The 18,062-nt window shown below is 42.8% G+C and overlaps 1 protein-coding gene across 1 annotated transcript; it reads right to left on the bottom strand.

The window, feature by feature from the left end:
- Positions 1–7,888: 7,888 nt before the first annotated feature.
- On the bottom strand, positions 7,889–17,564 carry LOC145446649 (alkaline phosphatase-like). Its single transcript, XM_080324999.1, has 11 exons — positions 17,267–17,564; positions 17,085–17,198; positions 14,588–14,709; positions 14,249–14,423; positions 14,010–14,185; positions 13,689–13,893; positions 11,531–11,677; positions 11,293–11,472; positions 9,843–9,995; positions 9,633–9,777; positions 7,889–8,526 (listed from the first exon to the last, which is right to left on the bottom strand). The coding sequence occupies exons 1-11, from the start codon at positions 17,343–17,345 to the stop codon at positions 8,229–8,231; spliced, it is 1,794 nt and encodes a 597-aa protein (XP_080181125.1). The 5' UTR covers positions 17,346–17,564; the 3' UTR covers positions 7,889–8,228.
- Between the last annotated feature and the right edge of the window lie 498 nt (positions 17,565–18,062).

Raw genomic sequence — 18,062 nt, 5'->3', positions numbered from 1 at the left:
GCGTGAGTGCCTCTATTCGGTAGAGAAGAACATGCTCGACAGTGGCACGGAAGAGGCGGGTCTTGAGCTCGGTTGAGGCACTTGAATGGAAGAGGCTATGTAGCCGTCTTGCCGCGCCCCAGGCCTTTGCTCGCCTCGCCTTGAGCGCTTTTCCAGAGTCAGCGACGTCAATACCGAGGTATACAAAACTCGTTACATACTTGAGATCGATATCTCCCAGTCGAATTGGTGTCGCGTTCTCCGGTAGAGCTGGTATGGCCAGAACCTCAGTCTTCTTGGCGTTGATCTGGAGGCCAACAAGAGCGGCGGCCTCTAGCTGGTTAATGAGGCGCTGTGCCGATGCGGTGTTCGGGGCAAGCAGGGCTAGGTCGTCTGCGTAGGCAAGAATACCTACGTGGATTGCCTCGCGAGTCGTACGCGTGCGCGTTCCTTGCCGTGGCCGCCATTCAAAGAAGTTCGTAGTATCCGGGAAGGCCGTTCGTAGCACGAAGTCAAGGATGACCACGAACAAGAATGGTGCCAGGGTGTCACCTTGAAGCACACCAGCCGAAGTGTTGAAATCTCCGCTTGGGCCGTCATCTGTTCGGACTCGCGCTCGCGTGTCAGTGTAGAGGGCCATAATGGCGTACGTTATCACCTCAGGAATTCCATAGAATCTGAGGATCTCCGCCATGGCTGGGCGCGAGACCGAGTCGAAGGCTTTCGCGAAATCAACGAAGACGGCCACAACATTTTTTTTGTGTGAGCGGCAGGTGTCAATGATTGTGCGCAGTGCCAGGATGTGCTCTGTTGTACCGCGAGATGGTCGAAATTCATTCTGAGCATTCAGGAGCTTGGTAGAGAGTTGCTCACGTATGCGAAGGAGCAGTACTCGGTCGAACAGCTTGGCAGCGGTCTGCATCAGGGAGATGCCTCTGTAGTTCGCTGGGTCACTCGCAGCGCCTTTCTTGTAGATAGGGACGATTTCGCTCTCGAGCCACTCGGGGGGCACCGGGCCGCCTTCGAGGACGCCATTCATGACGTCGAGGAGCACAGGTGCAACGCCCGAGGTGTAAGCAGCCGTCGGGATGCCGTCCGTGCCGGTGGCCTTGAATTGTGGCACTCCACGCATGGCTGTCTTGAGCTCACCTAGCGTGATCAGGGTTGTATTGATCGCTAGAGGATTTGCTGCTAGTGAAGGCGGTGCAACGAGCACATCGATGTCCGGTGCAGGTGTAGATAACAGGGTCTCGAAGTGTGCTGCGAGGTCTTCCGTACAGGCCTTCACGCGGGTCCTCTTGAAGCCAACTAATTCACCGATGGCTTTCCAGGCTACTCTTGGTCGGCTTGCTTCCAACTCATTTTCCACGGAAAGGGCAATAGCTTCGACTCGTTCCTTGCGAGCTGCGTCGTAAACGTTTGTTAGGTACAGAGCTGCCTCGTTAGCATCGCTATGTGCGTCCAGTGTTCCAGATGTGTACGCAGCACGTCTGAGAGTCTTGAGGTTACGGCGCGCACTGAGCACTGTCGGGTCGGATTCCCAGGCTAATCTTGGCCGTGGCTTGCTACGGGCCTCACCGAGCGTTTCACGGGCTGCATCCTTTACTGCTGCTACAAGTGGCGCAAAGGCGGTCGGTATAGTATTTTGGATCTCGAGGGCGTGGAGTGTGTGCGTGGTAAAGACATTCATCTTATTTGCGTCCTTAAGATCGAACCAATTTGGTAGGGGCTCTTTCGGTGTGCGCTTCGGGACGAACGGGAGGGGAGGCGTTCACGAGCGTGGCCAGCACCATGCGATGGTCACTCCTGATCGTTAGCATGCGCACCGTTCGGCAGTTCGTGAAATGGCGCCATGCGGGAGCATTGCAGCAGATATAATCCAGCCGTGTGTTGCGTTGGCGCATATAACCGTCAAAGGTCGTCCTACGCTTCGGCTTCATAGAGAAGTTGGCATTGAGAGGAATGAGGTCGCAGCGGTCGAGTAGATTGGTAAAATGCTCCGAGTTGCTGTTCTCATGGCCAACTGGAAAGCGAACTCGCTGCGAGCGGATGGCCAACGTGGCATTCATGTCCCCAAGCAGCATGGTTAATTGGTTATGTCGCGCTGCGGGTAGGTTGATAGAATGCCTTCTAGTTGGTCGTAGAAGGCGAGCGTATCAGCTGGGAAGGCAGTGGTGTTCGGAGATGTTGGTCCATACGCACACACTAGGTGCAGTTTGCGGCGACGGAGTTGAATGCTGGCTGTGATAATCCGGCTGTTTATAACGCAAATCTTTGCCTCGGCGTGGAAACGCTGGGACAAGATTAGACCGACGCCTCCAACTCCGCCTTGGTTGGCAGGTGATTGGATCATGATGATGCCTGCGCCTAGGTCTTTTTCGCGGAATGGTTCAGTGAAGTGCTGGCGATGTTCTTGGATTGCCGACGCATCAAGTTTGAGGTCTGTCACAAGTGCGGCAGCTTCTTCCTGGCGCCATACACAGTTCAAAGTTCTCGTGTTCAGAGTTCCAAGTTTAACTTCTGCATTTAGGATAATCCTCAGGGATCTTGGTCGAGGCTTCGGGTCCCCGGCGCCACCCGGCAGATCCCAGTCTTTCTGTTGATATTGTCCCACTCGGCGAGTACGCAGTAACTTAAGGCAGTAAAGTCTTCGTCGCACTTTGCGACTTGGTCTACTCTGTTTACTGCCTATACTGCGCAGCACGTCCGAGCTGTACGTAATCATTACAAAGCAATCAGCTAGCGGAGCGAGAAATACTCGTCTGCACTCGGCGACTGACTAAAGCGAAAGACTAATACAAATACTACTTATGAAAGCGGAAAATGTACCTCATGTCTTTTGTCCAGAAAGCGTCGGATAACACTATTCCAGATTAGGACATGCCGAGTACTGCTAGATTACGATATTATAGGTAAATTAAAGATTGCGGAACGGTAGTTTGAAACGCTATGACGAGCCATATTTACGGTGAAATATTTCATATGGGCGATAATGAGGTGTGTGAACGGAACCACGCAAGCCGCTACTCAGTACTCACCGATACGTTCTCGAAAACCGTCACTCCAAATCTACTTTGCGAGAAGCGCGACGAAAATTCTGGGTTTATTTCACTTTTATGAAAATTGAATGTTTGTACTCCGTGAAAACAGCCCCGAAATTCCTCAGCTTCTCTATTTTTAATTGGACCATTATCCTACTTCTACTTGACGAACTGAAAATAGTGAGAAAAAAGTAAGTAAATCACAAAATATTACGAAGTAGAAATATCAGTAGCGGGAAATTAGATTTACTTGAGTAAGTGTCGCAAGTAGTGGGAAACTACTTAAATACTTCGAAAATGTAGAAGTACGTAGTTACTGACCACAGTGACCACCGATGATTTTGTGATACGATTGTTGATATACATTGTTCTTTCCAATTCTCTACTATTGTAGTTGCTGACAATTACCCCGGAGGCCCTGACGAGTGTCAGCCGAAAATATTCGGGTTCATATCAATATCAATATTCAATTGTATATTGAAGTTCTGTACCCCAAGAAGCTCTTCAAGTACCGGTCTAGTGTCCATGATCTGGTTGGAAAATTGGTAACCAAAATAGAAGAATTCGAAATACTGATATTATATGACACTAGGGTTACCATATTTGGGAATCGTGCAAGGACACTTTCACCAAATCATAAAAGTTGGCTGACCGAAAGTGAAAAAATCAGATTTTGATATTTTTAATGGAAATAGTGATGTGTTTACTAGAAAAAAGGACATCACTTTGACTTGACTCCCAAATTACCTGATTACCTGATGAAGGAGCAGAGCTCTGTAAGCTCGTGTCACTATAAAGTTATATTCATACAAGTGGGCGTTAGATATAGTGTGGAAAGCTACCAATGTCGTACGTTTATATATATCGTCTGCTATCGGCGCAAAAAAGTATTCCACTTTTACGGTAATTTGCTGGTGTTGACAATAAAAAGGTCATCACTTTTATTCGACTCCCTGCTCAAACGCACGTATTAGCTATTTCACGTCATTTATGCCGATTTTCAGTTGATCCTGTCCATTACTGTATTTGTAAAAGCTGTAAAGGAGGAGGAATTGCCAAAAAGGAGGTCATTTAGGCGTCCTCGGAGGACATTTTCAATTTCCTGAAAAAGGAGGACAAATCCTACTAAAGGAGGACGTACGACGTATGCTGGTAACCCTATATGACACATTATATTGTTGCTTTGTATTACTTACAATTGCATACTCGTAAAACAATACAAAATTACAGGGATGGCCATGGTCAGTAACGAAGGACTTTTTCGAAGTAGACTATACTGAAGTAGTTTTCCTCTGCTTGGAAGTAGGCCAAGTCTAATTTTCCGCTACTTCTACTTCGTCAGATTTGGTGACTTACATATTACTTCTTACCGTTTGCAGTTTGTCAAGTTATTTAATTGAGAAGGAGAGAGAGGGGGGGCTGAGACAGAGGCATTCTGTGGCTGTTTTCACGGAGAGTGTGGAGCCAGGGGGATCTCATCGGGACGTTCCGTCTCGCGCACATGATCGCCTTGCGTTTATAGAGAGAGAGAGATATGATATTATTTTTCGCCTGCACCATCGAGATGCTTTGACGACGATTGCGATACGGCCCCATGAGGTCATCTAGTCTGCGCCCCCGTTTTTTTTCTCCTCCATGCTATCCGTGATTGCTGAGCGCCTAGCAGGATAGCTGCGGATACCAATTTTCGAGTCTTTGGTATGACCGTTTTAGTGATGTTTATTCAAATATGTACATAAAATATCAAAAATTTCAGAAAGAAAATCTTTCCCCATCATCGGGTCATCTCGTCTCAGCCGTTGCTGAAGTAGGATTTGTATACGCGGTCGTAGTAGACGTCATCGTAAGTTGGTGCTCGTAGTCGCTCGGCTCATCTCATCGCAGTAGTCGATGTCGATTCGCAGTCGCGGTCGTAGTAGGAGCCGCCAGTACTTGGCGCTCGTTTGCGTGTGATTTTCATATAAATTTGGTGGAGTGTTGGTGGGTGGGGTAGGAATATGGTAGGGGTGGGTGGGGTAGGAATAGGATAGGGGGAGTGGTGGATAGGTTAGATTTTGGGGGTAGATGGTGCGTGGTTTAGGGGTGGGGTACAGTGAAATGGGATGGGATGTTTGGTATGACCCGCCGGGGATCGAACCCACGACCTACCGCTCGAGAAGCCGGACGCATAACCATTACACTATCTCGCTAACTATTAACTATCGTTATCGCTACCGTCAAAGAAGCATTTAATATATGAATAGTGAGGTTTTATCGCCCGTTCAGTCGTAACAGATGCTGATTACAGGGGTTCAGCTCTAGCCAAAATACCAGCATACTTATATGATGGATCTGGCTTCCAATCGCATCCGGACATGTCACTTTATGCATGTGAATGTGAAACAACAAAAACTTACAAATTTCATAAAATGTAAGTAAAGGATTTTCGTCGTGCCTCGCGCAAAATAGATATGTATATGGAGACCGATATGTATATCGGTCAACATAATTTAAGTAGCAAGTTGCATGGTTGATATACTGTATACAGCAGTGGTTCCCAACCTGTGGTACGCGTACCACTAGTGGTACGCGAAGGTCTTCCAGGTGGTACGCGAGTAGATTCTGTTTTTTTTCCGACGGAAGGGAGTTACTAGTTCAGGTAAGGTTGATTTTGAGGTTTTTGAAGCCGTCGTCTCACGCTATTCCCCATCAGCTGCTAATTTCCCCTTATACGTGGGAATGCAAGCAAGGATTTTCATCCCTGATGACTATCAAATCGAAGAAACGAAACCGACTTGTTGCGCCCATACATGACTTTCGATGCGCTGTAAGCAAACATACACCACGCATCGACAAGGTAGTGGAAAATAAACAAAATGCAGCAATCGCATTTAATAAATTGACTTTTGAATGTGTGTTGATATTTCATTATCTTGTTCTTCTTGTGACTGGTGTTGAAAAAACAAGTCCATACATCCCATCAACCCTGGGTGATAATGCCTAGTTCAGGCGTGTCAAACTCAAATTGAATCGCGAGCCGGATCGAAGTCATGAAATCGCTCGCGGGCCGAACCAGTCAACGGAATCCAAAATGTTGCCTCGTGCCATTGCTTCTCGCTGGAATACTTTATTATCAATCATATATAGATAATACACGGATCGTAGGGGTTTCATTCTAGCGAGTCGCAACACCATTATTTGCGAGCAATGAAATTGGCAAAAATACGATGTTTGTCCGGTTGAATACAATGGCATTACCGGCGATACAAGTAGACATATTTCAGTGTTCCCTTTGCTTTAGTCCAGGGGTGGCCTACCTAAGGCCGTAAGGGGGAATTTGTGCGGCCGTAGACATGCAGTTCGGATTTACGAATTGACTCCCGATTTCTTGAAAGATTTTAATTAATCTTGAAATTTTCTTCGAGCTGGGCGCGATTCAATGCGACTACATTTTTCGATTTTAATATAGTAGCACCCTTTGCAATCAGAGCCCCACAATACAGATGCGAACATCAATGGAATGCGTCTCACATGGAAATATCAGCTCGGAATCGTGTGCTCCTCGCTGTACTTGAAATCCTGATGGCAGGTCAAGAAATAACTGCTTGCTACAAAGTTACTAATACCAATTGGCCCACTCGAAGATGCATCATAATTTATAACTTGCGTTAAATTTTCGAAAACACCCCTACATCAACTCTATACCAGTGAGTCTGATCACACGGGATGAGAAAGGATAAATGTTTGATGGTATGATGTAAAACTATTAATATCAATGACGAAATTCATTGGTGAAACTGATTTTTTTTTCGCGCTTCGCGCGACCATGAGCACTTCCATCCTTAACATTACCAGTGACCACTCGCGATTTGGGTGCGCATAGTAAGCCTACCATTAAATAGATTAGTCCGGAGTTTACCAGAAATGAACATAGGCACCTTAACCTGGGTATTTGGCGTCCAGCTCGTTCATTACGACTATGCCCTGGAATGCAGCCGTTGGCTACACGAGTAGTCGAAATGTGAATGGCAAAACGGTTGGCCACCCCTGCTTTAGTCATAATCTGACGTTATCCCTGCGTATGCGTTGTGATGAATACAAGATATTTAACTGTCAACGCGGACTTTGTAATTTGGTTTATTACTGTGGATGTGATGGATAATGTAATCGTTTTTCAATGTACTCAGAATTGCTATGCGGGCCGGATAAAATCGTCTGGCGGGCCGGATCCGGCCCACGGGCCATTATGTTTGACATCCCTGCCTAGTTTGTTAGAATTTGTTAATATACCTCGCATAAGTCAAATACGTGAGTATGACGTCATAAATGGTGGAAACGCGCGTAACTTATATAGGTGGTACGCGAGCACTGCATAAAACCTCAAAATGGTACGTGGGTGGAAAAAGGTTGGGAACCACTGGTATACAGTCTTCAATATGACAGTTTCATCGCAGTAAATACGACAAACGATTGTAATTGAAAGTATAAATCATGAACCACGTGGCGAGTCGCCAATCTGTAAAATGCAGTCCTTTACTTTTTAGCGTTATACTCTGTTCCAGCATACCACCGTTGAACATTTCGGTACAAGAGACATAAAATATATTTCCTCTATTAGATAAATTGTTTTTGTATTTGAAATTTTATACCATAGTTCAGTATTGCCTCTATTTTTCGGAAGTGAAATTAAATGTAAATATATTTTTGAGATCTGCCATATTTTCAATTACAATCGTGCAAAGCGTGTGTATCTTGAATACAGCTTTCATTGCTACTTTAACCACGTCTGCAAAGTTATCCCTTTCGAGCTTCGGGTGACGCGGCTCCATCACGACAATATTGCCTTTCGTGGCGGCCAATCTATACCCCATGAAATTATTTAAAATCAATTTATCATTGTCATCTGCATGTAATGTAACCGGTTCGCGTTAAAAATAGCGCGTGTCATAACAGAGATACATTCAAGATGACTAGCAGTGTCAAACGGCGACTGTAGGCGTACCCTCTTTGTCCAAAATGTATGCAGCTATGTACCCATTGTATGGCAATATTGCCTTTCTATAGGTTTATGTAAGGTAATAAACTTGCTAATATATTTCAACACTTAATCAAGCGTCAATCTGATTAAAGAATCACTTATAGATTATTATGCGTCGTAAGAATCAACATCATGTCGCAATGCAGTCTGATCATATTCATAGCCCTTCACCTTCATATTTCAGTTGCCAGCTATATTTTATCGTGATAGTAACTATTGCGATAACTTGGCTCATGTTGATGTAGTTCGGCGGAGTTCGATTTAACGCTTCGCGATGCACGCAGGAAAACGACGACTAAAAACAGCAGAAGAAACGCTAAGCAGAGAACAATGACAAACTGGACGTACAGAGCTAACGACGCGGCGGTGGTATCGAGCCACATGTTCAAGAATAATACATTGTATTCTTCCGTTCCATCTGCTGCGTCTTCAGCAACTGTTAAAGTGGCCATGCAATGATCCTTATTACTCCCGATGCAAGCTGCATATCTACACAAAAACATAAAATACACGACCGTTACTATACTATCGGATAGTATGACAAATAGCAGGATGGGCTTATCTGCTGGTGCTATACGATTGTCCCTATTTTCCCCGAGAGTAACCGATATATGTGCACTTGTGCAGTATAGCAGTATATGTCACCAGAGGTGATCCTGTAACAAAGTAGGCTATACCTGTACTTTTTTTGAGTACGCGAGTATAATTTTCCTACTTACTACGTACTCAAGTGCATGGCTATGTTTCTAACTACTGCCACTTATACTTAAATACTTTTTAGGCAATACGACTTTATTTTTGACCATGAAAAATCTAAAGTAGTTTTGGGTTGAGTTAGCATCACTTTTATGAGGAAAATGATCAGAATAACTGAGTGAAATAGCCCGTGCTGTGGTACGATAACTGAATAAATTTTCGAAGACTGCTCCTTTTTATCGTGCATTTTCGAATTTTCCGATAAACTGCTGGAAATCTGCGACTCTTTAAAACTTCAGTATTTTTCGCGCCTTCATTTTCTACTGACACTTTACATATCTTGATGATCACTACTTCTAGATTTGTAATTGAGTATAGAAACGTATAGCCCGCTCTACTTCAGCATAGCAATGCTGACAACTTCAAAGTGGTCAAGTCTCTGTCTCTGTCTGACACACGCTATACTCGGACGGGACAAGTGCGATAACCGGCTTAGTACTTACTTCATTTGCCAATACATCGTTATCCTTGCTTTTCTAAGAGAAGTTAAACCGAAATAAATTGATCCGGGTTTGTAGTAGTGTGCAATGCGTGAAAAGTTGAATACCACGGAAACATATGAAATGAATCGCGTTTACCCTAATAGTGGCGATGGCTATAATAAGATAGAAAAGTAATCAATGGATGACATGGGATAATGAAATCGAGTGAGTGTTACAGTTTTGTCGTGTGGCATGGAGCTCACTTCGCTTTGGTCATTACCAGATCAGAATAACACAGGCCGCGACATTCCATGTCAAAATCTCACAATTTTCCCGGCGTGTTTCTGTCGACATTGTCGCCTCCTTCCGAGATAACAAAGACATATTCATGACAAAGGTCGTAATATTATTGCTCACTTCATCGCGTGTGGAATATAATTCTGCTCGTGAACTCCGTGAAATAAATGAGCCATAGGACCGCGAGCGAAAATCGCGACATCTTCACCTCCGTGTGATTCTGACGCGCTCGGCACTCCTGTTTGCTGTTTGTACGATATGCTGTCTGCGGCGAAAATTTAAGGATTTAATATTGCTTTTCGTTATAAACATTGTAATTTATAGCCAAACCTGATGTATTGACATTACGTAGATCCTCTCTTGTCCCAGCTGGTACAGGCACGAGTCCACCTTGGTAGCCGGGGCCGTTGTTGTATAGTAAGCTTGTATAAGGCTTATCGTCATCCGCCAAGTAATATGCCACTCCGTCAGATGGAGTCCGACCTAAAGAAAATTATTCTTGCGAATGGAAAGGAGTTTTGGAATTAGTTTGTCATTCCGCCGGTATACCCGATGCACTGATCAAAGACTACATTGATCCATTTACCTAGGGTTACCATATTTCTGTGACCCAAATTACGAACACTCTTTAGCGCCACCTAGTGGATTTCAAAATGAGTTGTGAGCACATTGTCTGTCAATATGACGTCACACTAGCAAAGCTTTGCTTATAGACCTGAAATGATCACGATCCGGTCCAGGAGAATGTGGCTGTGTGTTGTGTAACCGCGGGACCGAAACCACATTTTTCAGCCCCTTCCCGCCCAAATAAACAATGATTTTGGGCCCACGATACGGTAATCGATGCAATTTCTGGGGGGGGGCTTGCTATATGCATCTGATTTCTTTACGCATCTGGTCGTTAAATTTTTTGAATGAATTCTGTCAATAATATTGGTTCTTCCGTGTATACTTATATAGTTTGATCTTCTCTCCGCCTACATGATCAGAGTCAGCGGTAGAGCTGGTCAAGGATGATGACTTCGAAAATACAGGGAGCGTAATTGTACATCGTTAAGTCATGTTCATGTCACACAGAAAAGATTGTTTATCAGCCTTATGCCGGTGCGCACCACGGAGCTTTATAAACACCCCACACCTAGTGGTTTCCAACCTTTTATGGTCGCGACTTCATCTCCAATTTGAAAATGTTCCGTGGTCCTAATCATAATTTGACGAGCTGATTACTAAAAGAAATCAGCACCTTTGCTTTACTCTCAACATCTTCGCAAACCCCAGAATAAAGGCAAACGACCTCCACCTTTGCAACCACTATCTTTGAATAAAGCATTTTCACGGCCTTAACCATATTTAGGAATATACCGTTGTCCTATAATTGCAATTGCAATTAGGCTTAATTCAGTAATTGAAGGTTATTTCTATTTATATTTTATTGCAATTTTTGCAAGGGTGGTAGTCCTCATATAAAAATCAATAAATATGATGGTAAATTGCGCGTAGCGCGAAGAAAAATGTCATGTAGCGTAAATATTCCCAAAAATAATGTTATTATTTTGATTTACGAAAAAATTATGAGCCTACGTCAAGCCTTCAAAATTCCGGACATTTAGGCATATTTTAGAAATTCCTCCCGAACGCAAGTTTGAACAGTGAAATTCCGGACATGTCTGGGAAATTCTGGACGTATGGCAACCCTAATTTACACCAGACACCGCTGACACATATTCACCAGTTTCTGATGGTGTAATTATAGTAGGCTCCAAGACTTGATAAATTTTACCGAGGATGGGATTGCCTCTCCATGAGTAACCACCTAAGCTCATGGTGTGACTGTGATCGGCAGTGACTACCATGAGAGTGTCAGAATCCGAAGTCATCGAGACAGCTTTCTCAATTGCGTCGTCGAATGCAGCCATATCGTGCATGGCTCTGATAGCATTGGTATCGTGGTGTGCTTGATCTGTAGGTAAAACGGGATATGATAAAAGCGCAAATCACATCCTTTTAAATTACATTACCAATCTTTCCGCCTTCTACGAATAGAAAGTATCCCTTTTCGTTTTTTCTCAATATTTGAATAGCCTTTTCCACCATTTCGGATAAACTAGGGTCTAGACCTTGATCACGATCTATCTCATAATCCATACTTTCAGGCTCGAACAATCCTGTAATTGTAATACAACAGGAGCGTATAAAGATCCTATATCAACAGGGTCATATCAGCGGAGTGGATGTCGTTGACGATTCAAATGTCTTACAGGCGTATAGCATTTCCGACAAACATAAGCAATACCTGTGTGTAAAGCAAATCTAAGAGCATTTTAGACACGGTCTCCTCATTTAGATTAGATGACATTTAATGTGTTGGAAGGTAGCGTACCTGATAATATCTGTCCTTAGTAATACCCGTGGCCTTGTAACAATACCTAGCATAATCTCAGAGCATGTATAAAACCGATGGTAGGTTTCAAAGATGAATTGTGGACGGTGGATGCATTCCCCTCGTACTGCTTATCGTATATGACACGTTTCAGGGAAGCTGTGCAGTAGGAATGGTGTGAACATCTGGAAGGTTCAGGTTCGTGTGAACGCGAACCTATTTGAAAGGTTCTGTGTGAACGCGAAAACGTGAACCTCATATGACGTCACGTGACGTCATGTTGCTAATTTCAACCCTACATTTCAGTAAAGTGATAGCCTATTGTACACGATAGCGACGACTCTTACCACATAATGTCACGATGCTGAAGTACATATTGACGTTTTAAACGTTGCCAAATGTATCAACTTGGGCAATCAAGTGAGCGAGAGAGAGTCTTTATTTTCATCCAACCAAATGATATATATAATATATATAATAATCCCATAAAATCAATATCTTCCGTCGCTTTGCCAACAATTTTGATGGTAACTTTGCAAGGGAATATAAGCTGATGCCTTAACGGTCTATAGGTCAGACATGACAATGCATTCGTCATCTGAGTATTGCTATACGTTGATATTGAACAGAGTGTAAAATGGGTTTCTATACTTCCGATATTACCCCATTAACAAGTTTTACAGCAGTAGCCAACACTCCAATCGCACGGATTTGGTTTTTATGATACAATAAACTTATGAAATCAAGATTGACCCCGCGTGGGCCCGCTAGATATTTTACATCAGACAACGATATCAAATTCATTGATTGGTTGAATAAGCATCATTCGCTGACTACCATACATGTAGTGCATTTCGCTCATGATGTGGTGTGATTGCTGGTCAGGCTCACAGCAGAGAGTCACTGAATATTCACAAATGGAGAGCTGGATATTTCGAGGAAACTTTCGTAACAGAGCAAGTAAAATTTTTGAGATAGGCAAGGTGCATGCCCGTTTGGTGTTGATTTTTTATGCTACCAGCGCCATGCATAGAGTGGTGCGAAGTTGAAATGCAAATAATTTCAACCAAGGATGATGTAATGACGTGACAAATGGTAGGCTAATCTATGAAACGGGTTCACAGTGCAGAACCTACCAAGGTTCGTTTGTGTACGTGAACCTCTAAATTTCTGAGTTTCACACACAGAACGCAAACGTGATACTCACGTTTACACCATCCGTACTGTGCAGGTGTGGAAAACGTGCCAATATCACTCAGTGTTCATATTCATGATAAAAAAAAAAGTTTTCAATAAGTCCTAAAGACGATCCCCATCGTGGTATGTATGTAAAGTGGGAAGACAATGACTTAAACAGTTTTTGTGTTTTTGCAAATATTGTATATTTCCCAATAATGGTGTGTATTGTCTATTTCTGAGCTGGGTTATTCAATGCGATGGATCCAATAATACGATCGACACCAGATGCGACTCCATAAATGCTTATTATCTCAATTTGTCGCGAGTTGGTGGTTTTGACGCTGGACATTTCAAAAGTTGCTTTCCCCTTCATCAAATTGAAGAATGTAGTCTTAGATAGGTCCTGTCGTGATTGTGATTCATTTATTTTCTAACCGTCAGATTTTAAGGCTATCGAGGGTAGCATTAAATAATCTGGCGAGCAACTTTTTCCCAGCGGTCCCTGCTCTCCTGTCCTAAATATTATTTCTACTTAGATGCAAGCACTATTTCTGACCCATAAATGAATTCAAGCACGGCGTTGGTATTTTTCAGGGTACGTTTTTTAGTTTTCTTACCTAATACTCTATCAGTCGTGACCGGGTCGATGTCTTCAAGATCTTGTTTGTTCCAAACGTACTTTCGATTTTCACCCTCTTCAGCATCGTTTATCCAACGCGCAATAAAATCTTGCCCATCCGTTCGCTCTCCTCTGCGCAAACTATATTCTTCATCAGTAACATGGGTAGGTCGAAAGAAGCTGCGTCCTCCACTTAATGCCACCTGGTGAGTCAGAATGGATTGACACTGGTTTACTCTATATTCCCGAGTAAATATTGTTTGCAAAATAGCATGCACAAACTGGGATCAAGCGAGAGTTGCACTTCGGCTATACGCACAGTAATCATGTCAGAACTGTCGTAGAATTGTTCTGCTATATCTGAACATCCTTCATTTCTGGCATCGGGAGTTAATCTTGTGTCGCTGTACCAATTTCGTTCCACAACGTGTGCGTAAGCTCCAGCTGGAGACGCGTGTACGAGATGTACTGTGGATATTATTCCCGTGGATTTACCTGCCAACAATTTCCCCTTTATCAATGAAAAATGACAATTAACGCAGTAGTGCAATTTCGAACCTTCATTGAAAGCGTCTACTAATATCGAATCCACTTCTTGTCCCGTTGTGGAAGCACAATTTAGTCGCTCTACTTTCCCACCGACTCCTATAGTACCGTGCTTTGTTTTTACGCCACATAAGTAGGCTGTTGCTGTAGCTGCAGAATCCGTTGTCTGTCGGTCGATGGAGTAGGTCTGCGTAAAGATATATTAGGCTACACTTACAGCTTGATGTACTATGTACTCGAATCAGGTATAGGCCTACAATCGAAACAGATTATAGCCTACGCATCAGACCTCAGCTAAAATTTCTCATTCAATTCAATAATAATATATCTGTGAAGCGGATATTCCGATACCTTCGACAGACCAGCATGTGGAAATTTTTCCATCGCAAGTTGATATTCTTCCCCAGTTTGGTTATGGAGTTGTCCTTTCATGATTCGTCCAGCGGTAATCGTTGGTATTCCCATGCCGTCACCTTGCATACGTAAAGTGTGATCAAGTTCGTGTATTACAAACCCATGGGCCCGACTGCGCTGAGCTAATATATGCACGTAAGCGACGTTTCATGATAACCCTATACCCTTATAAGTGATTGATTCTCATTTCTAGAGATATATAATACACATAAGCGGTTTATTTATATAATCCTGGTAATGTAGGCTATACCTGTTAAACCGTGCGTACATTTATATGTGCATTTGTGCATGGTCTCCGGAGCACAACGGGCTATTTCCAGCTAGGGTTGCATTTAAAACAAAAATCAATATAAAGCAAAAATGTTCAAAACATGTTTTTTGTTTGTTTTGCTTTTCGGCCATGACGTCAATTGGGACGTCACGGTGGATTGACATTGTTTTATGACTCCTTTAGTATAAATATAGGACCAATCTAGCTCCTTATACGAAAAAAAGTTTCCGGCGCCTGTCTTCAATGGACCAAAGAATATCTTTGAGCAGGACTAATAGTCATGCAGCATTTTGACACCCACCATCATCAGAACATCCATTCCGTTCCGTTGATAATTACAATTTATAACGAACATGTTTAAAGCATACCACTTGTTTAAAACATGCTTCTATCGGTTTTTTTTTAAATCCATGATGTCACGAATTTTTATTGGGTAAATATGGCCCTTTGACAAAAAAGGCTTCTGACTCCTGTCTTGAACGAACCAAATAATATCTATGACCAGGACTAACATTCATGCAGCATTTTTTACGGTTGCGGGTAGCATGAACTCAATATCGCGATAAAATAGGCCACGCAGTTTAACAACCATGTTTCCAAAACTTTTTGTCAGTACAATGTTGTGCTCTTTAACATGGACGACTGCCATAGTTACCACAAAATAAATAAGGTATTTTATTTTCAAAAAATACAAATACAAAAAAGTATCATGGTCACCACTTTGATAATATTTTGAACTATGATCTGCACACCTGACAACACTTTTAAGCGACTGATGCAGGGGTTCTCAAAGGGTGGGCCATAGGACTAATTTGAGGTGGGCCACAGAGCTATTTAGATAATTGTACAATTAGCGAACGTTTAGTTATATTTGTTTTCTGTGGTGGCTTTTGGGGTGGGCGAGGTGGGCGGTCGCCCGGGGCCCTCCTTGGTCGAAGGGCCCCCCTCTTTGATTTTGGCGCTTTTTTAAAGGGCTGTAGTGAATAGACGTGGAAATCCTTGTACCAATCAAGAAGATGATTCCGTTCAGATGAGTCAATCATCCAATCTCCGCATTTGTTATTAAAGTCCCATATCACGACAACCATGAAGACTGTGCATGCCTGTAAAGTTGGTAGGCGAAAGAGGAGTCTGGGGGGGACGGAGCCCCCCAGTAGCTGCGATTACATATTTATAGCCCCCCCCGGAAGTCTCGCCCAGCCCCCCCCCCCAATCGTAAGGCCACCACTGTTTGTTTTGCTTATACATTCGACAATATATTACAACTATATAAAAAAAAATTGAATGACATTTTCTTAAAACACTGTTTAAAACATGTATCAAACAAAGTGTTTTAAAACACCATTTGTTTTGAACGAAACCGTAGTTTTAACTGTTGAACCGACGACTGTGTCGAGGGTTCCATCCATATTCCATATCGTACGGTATGCGGCGACTATATCTAGTGCACGTCCTCCAAGTCATACCACATGTTTTCGAAAGTATTTACACAATTACGACACAATTCTACAGCTTTCGATTTTTTTTTATATAAATGGCATTTGTTTACAACACGGTTCAAACATGTTTTAGACACCGCTTATTTGAAATGCAACACTATTCACAATACTTCCTAGGTAAAATCGAGTCCGCAGGGTGACTATTCGGGTATTGTCTATTATGACATCACAACTGTCAGAATGACTTGTTCAAATATGTTTCTTTTCTGTGATCACGGTTGCACGCCATCCAAAATAATTTCGAATTTCTGTAACTTGACTATTTTGTAGCGCCTCTAACCATTGTGAGAGTCTATCACTATTTGACATGAATATCGTATAGCCTTGCACAATGGACATGTCTTCCGATACTAAGATACTGCTAATTGAGGTCTTGAGGCTTCATCTGAATAATAATGAAGGCGTGTATTTTCGTTCCTCGAAAAATCTGCTCACATTACTCGACTCCGATCTTAATAATTGATAATAATCGGCTCCAACCATGTCCTCCGACCCTTTCCCACTATATTCTCCCAGTGCAGCTTTACCACACGAAAGCAAGAAATAAACTGTATTGTACAGGTAGGCCTGCTATAGTGATGTACTTGTCGTCGTCACCATCATAGCGACTTTGATCGGTGGCACAAAAATGACCGAAAAATTTCAAATTGTAGTAACATCTTACCGAGAAACATGATCAGATTTTTAGCAGTGAGTTTGTTGAGGTTTTCTCGTTCCAAGGCCTCTCTGAGCTCCTGCTGTCCTTTTTCCATCCAATATTCGGTCGTTTCTTCCTCATCTAAGGATGTCGATATACAACATATCGAAAAATATTCTATGCTGTTCCATTTTACAAGACACTATCACCTGACCAAACCTTTTCTTGAGCCAATGTGCACCCAATTTGCAGTATTAGCAAGAAGGGAATGATGGTATTCAACGCCATTGATAACGTGACGAGATCAAAGCAGATGACACTAGGCACTGCACAAAAATACAACTGTATGTGCGGAATGTACTGCGAGCATAGCGTCGATTACACTACGCTTATAGTGGTTCACACTTTCAACAAGACGTATATGCACAATGTATCATGCCGCATCACATCAATATAAAAACATATCAACCGCTCCTAAACAAGTTTCACATCATAACCAAAATGGCACATAAAACAATCACTGACGACCCTAGTTATAAACCATGAATTCGTAAGATTATGTCATTATGCAAAGTGATGCCGCGAACCAATCATGTCTAAGTTTAGTATAATGCGAGTTGTTTCGTGATTGACAAAAAGTTAGAGCATGAAGCAAGCATGATCTAGCAAATATTGACTTAAAGATACGGGGTCCATACGCAAAGTACAGTCCGACTGACAGTTGATATGATACAGCCATGAGTTCAGTTTACATAGGCCTATATACATCGACATATATTACACACACACTCACATAACAGTATATCTTCATAAAACTTAATGTTAAGTGTGATTTCAGGATATCTGAAAATCTAGCGAATCTCATACAGAACCAGTGACATTTTGTATTGTCAATACAAACAGTTAGGGTATGTTCTTCAGGTTATTTGTTATTTGAAGTAGATGGCCACACCATACGTGCTGTTTGGGACAGGCGGTAGTTAGACATGTGCTTGTCAGATTTGG

This window comes from Botryllus schlosseri, chromosome 9 (assembly GCF_051294905.1).
Source record: "Botryllus schlosseri isolate E-star chromosome 9, Bs_hap1, whole genome shotgun sequence".
NCBI classification, from domain to species: domain Eukaryota; kingdom Metazoa; phylum Chordata; class Ascidiacea; order Stolidobranchia; family Styelidae; genus Botryllus; species Botryllus schlosseri.
Note: the sequence above shows the minus strand (reverse complement) of the source record. Positions and strands in the feature narration are given on the sequence as shown.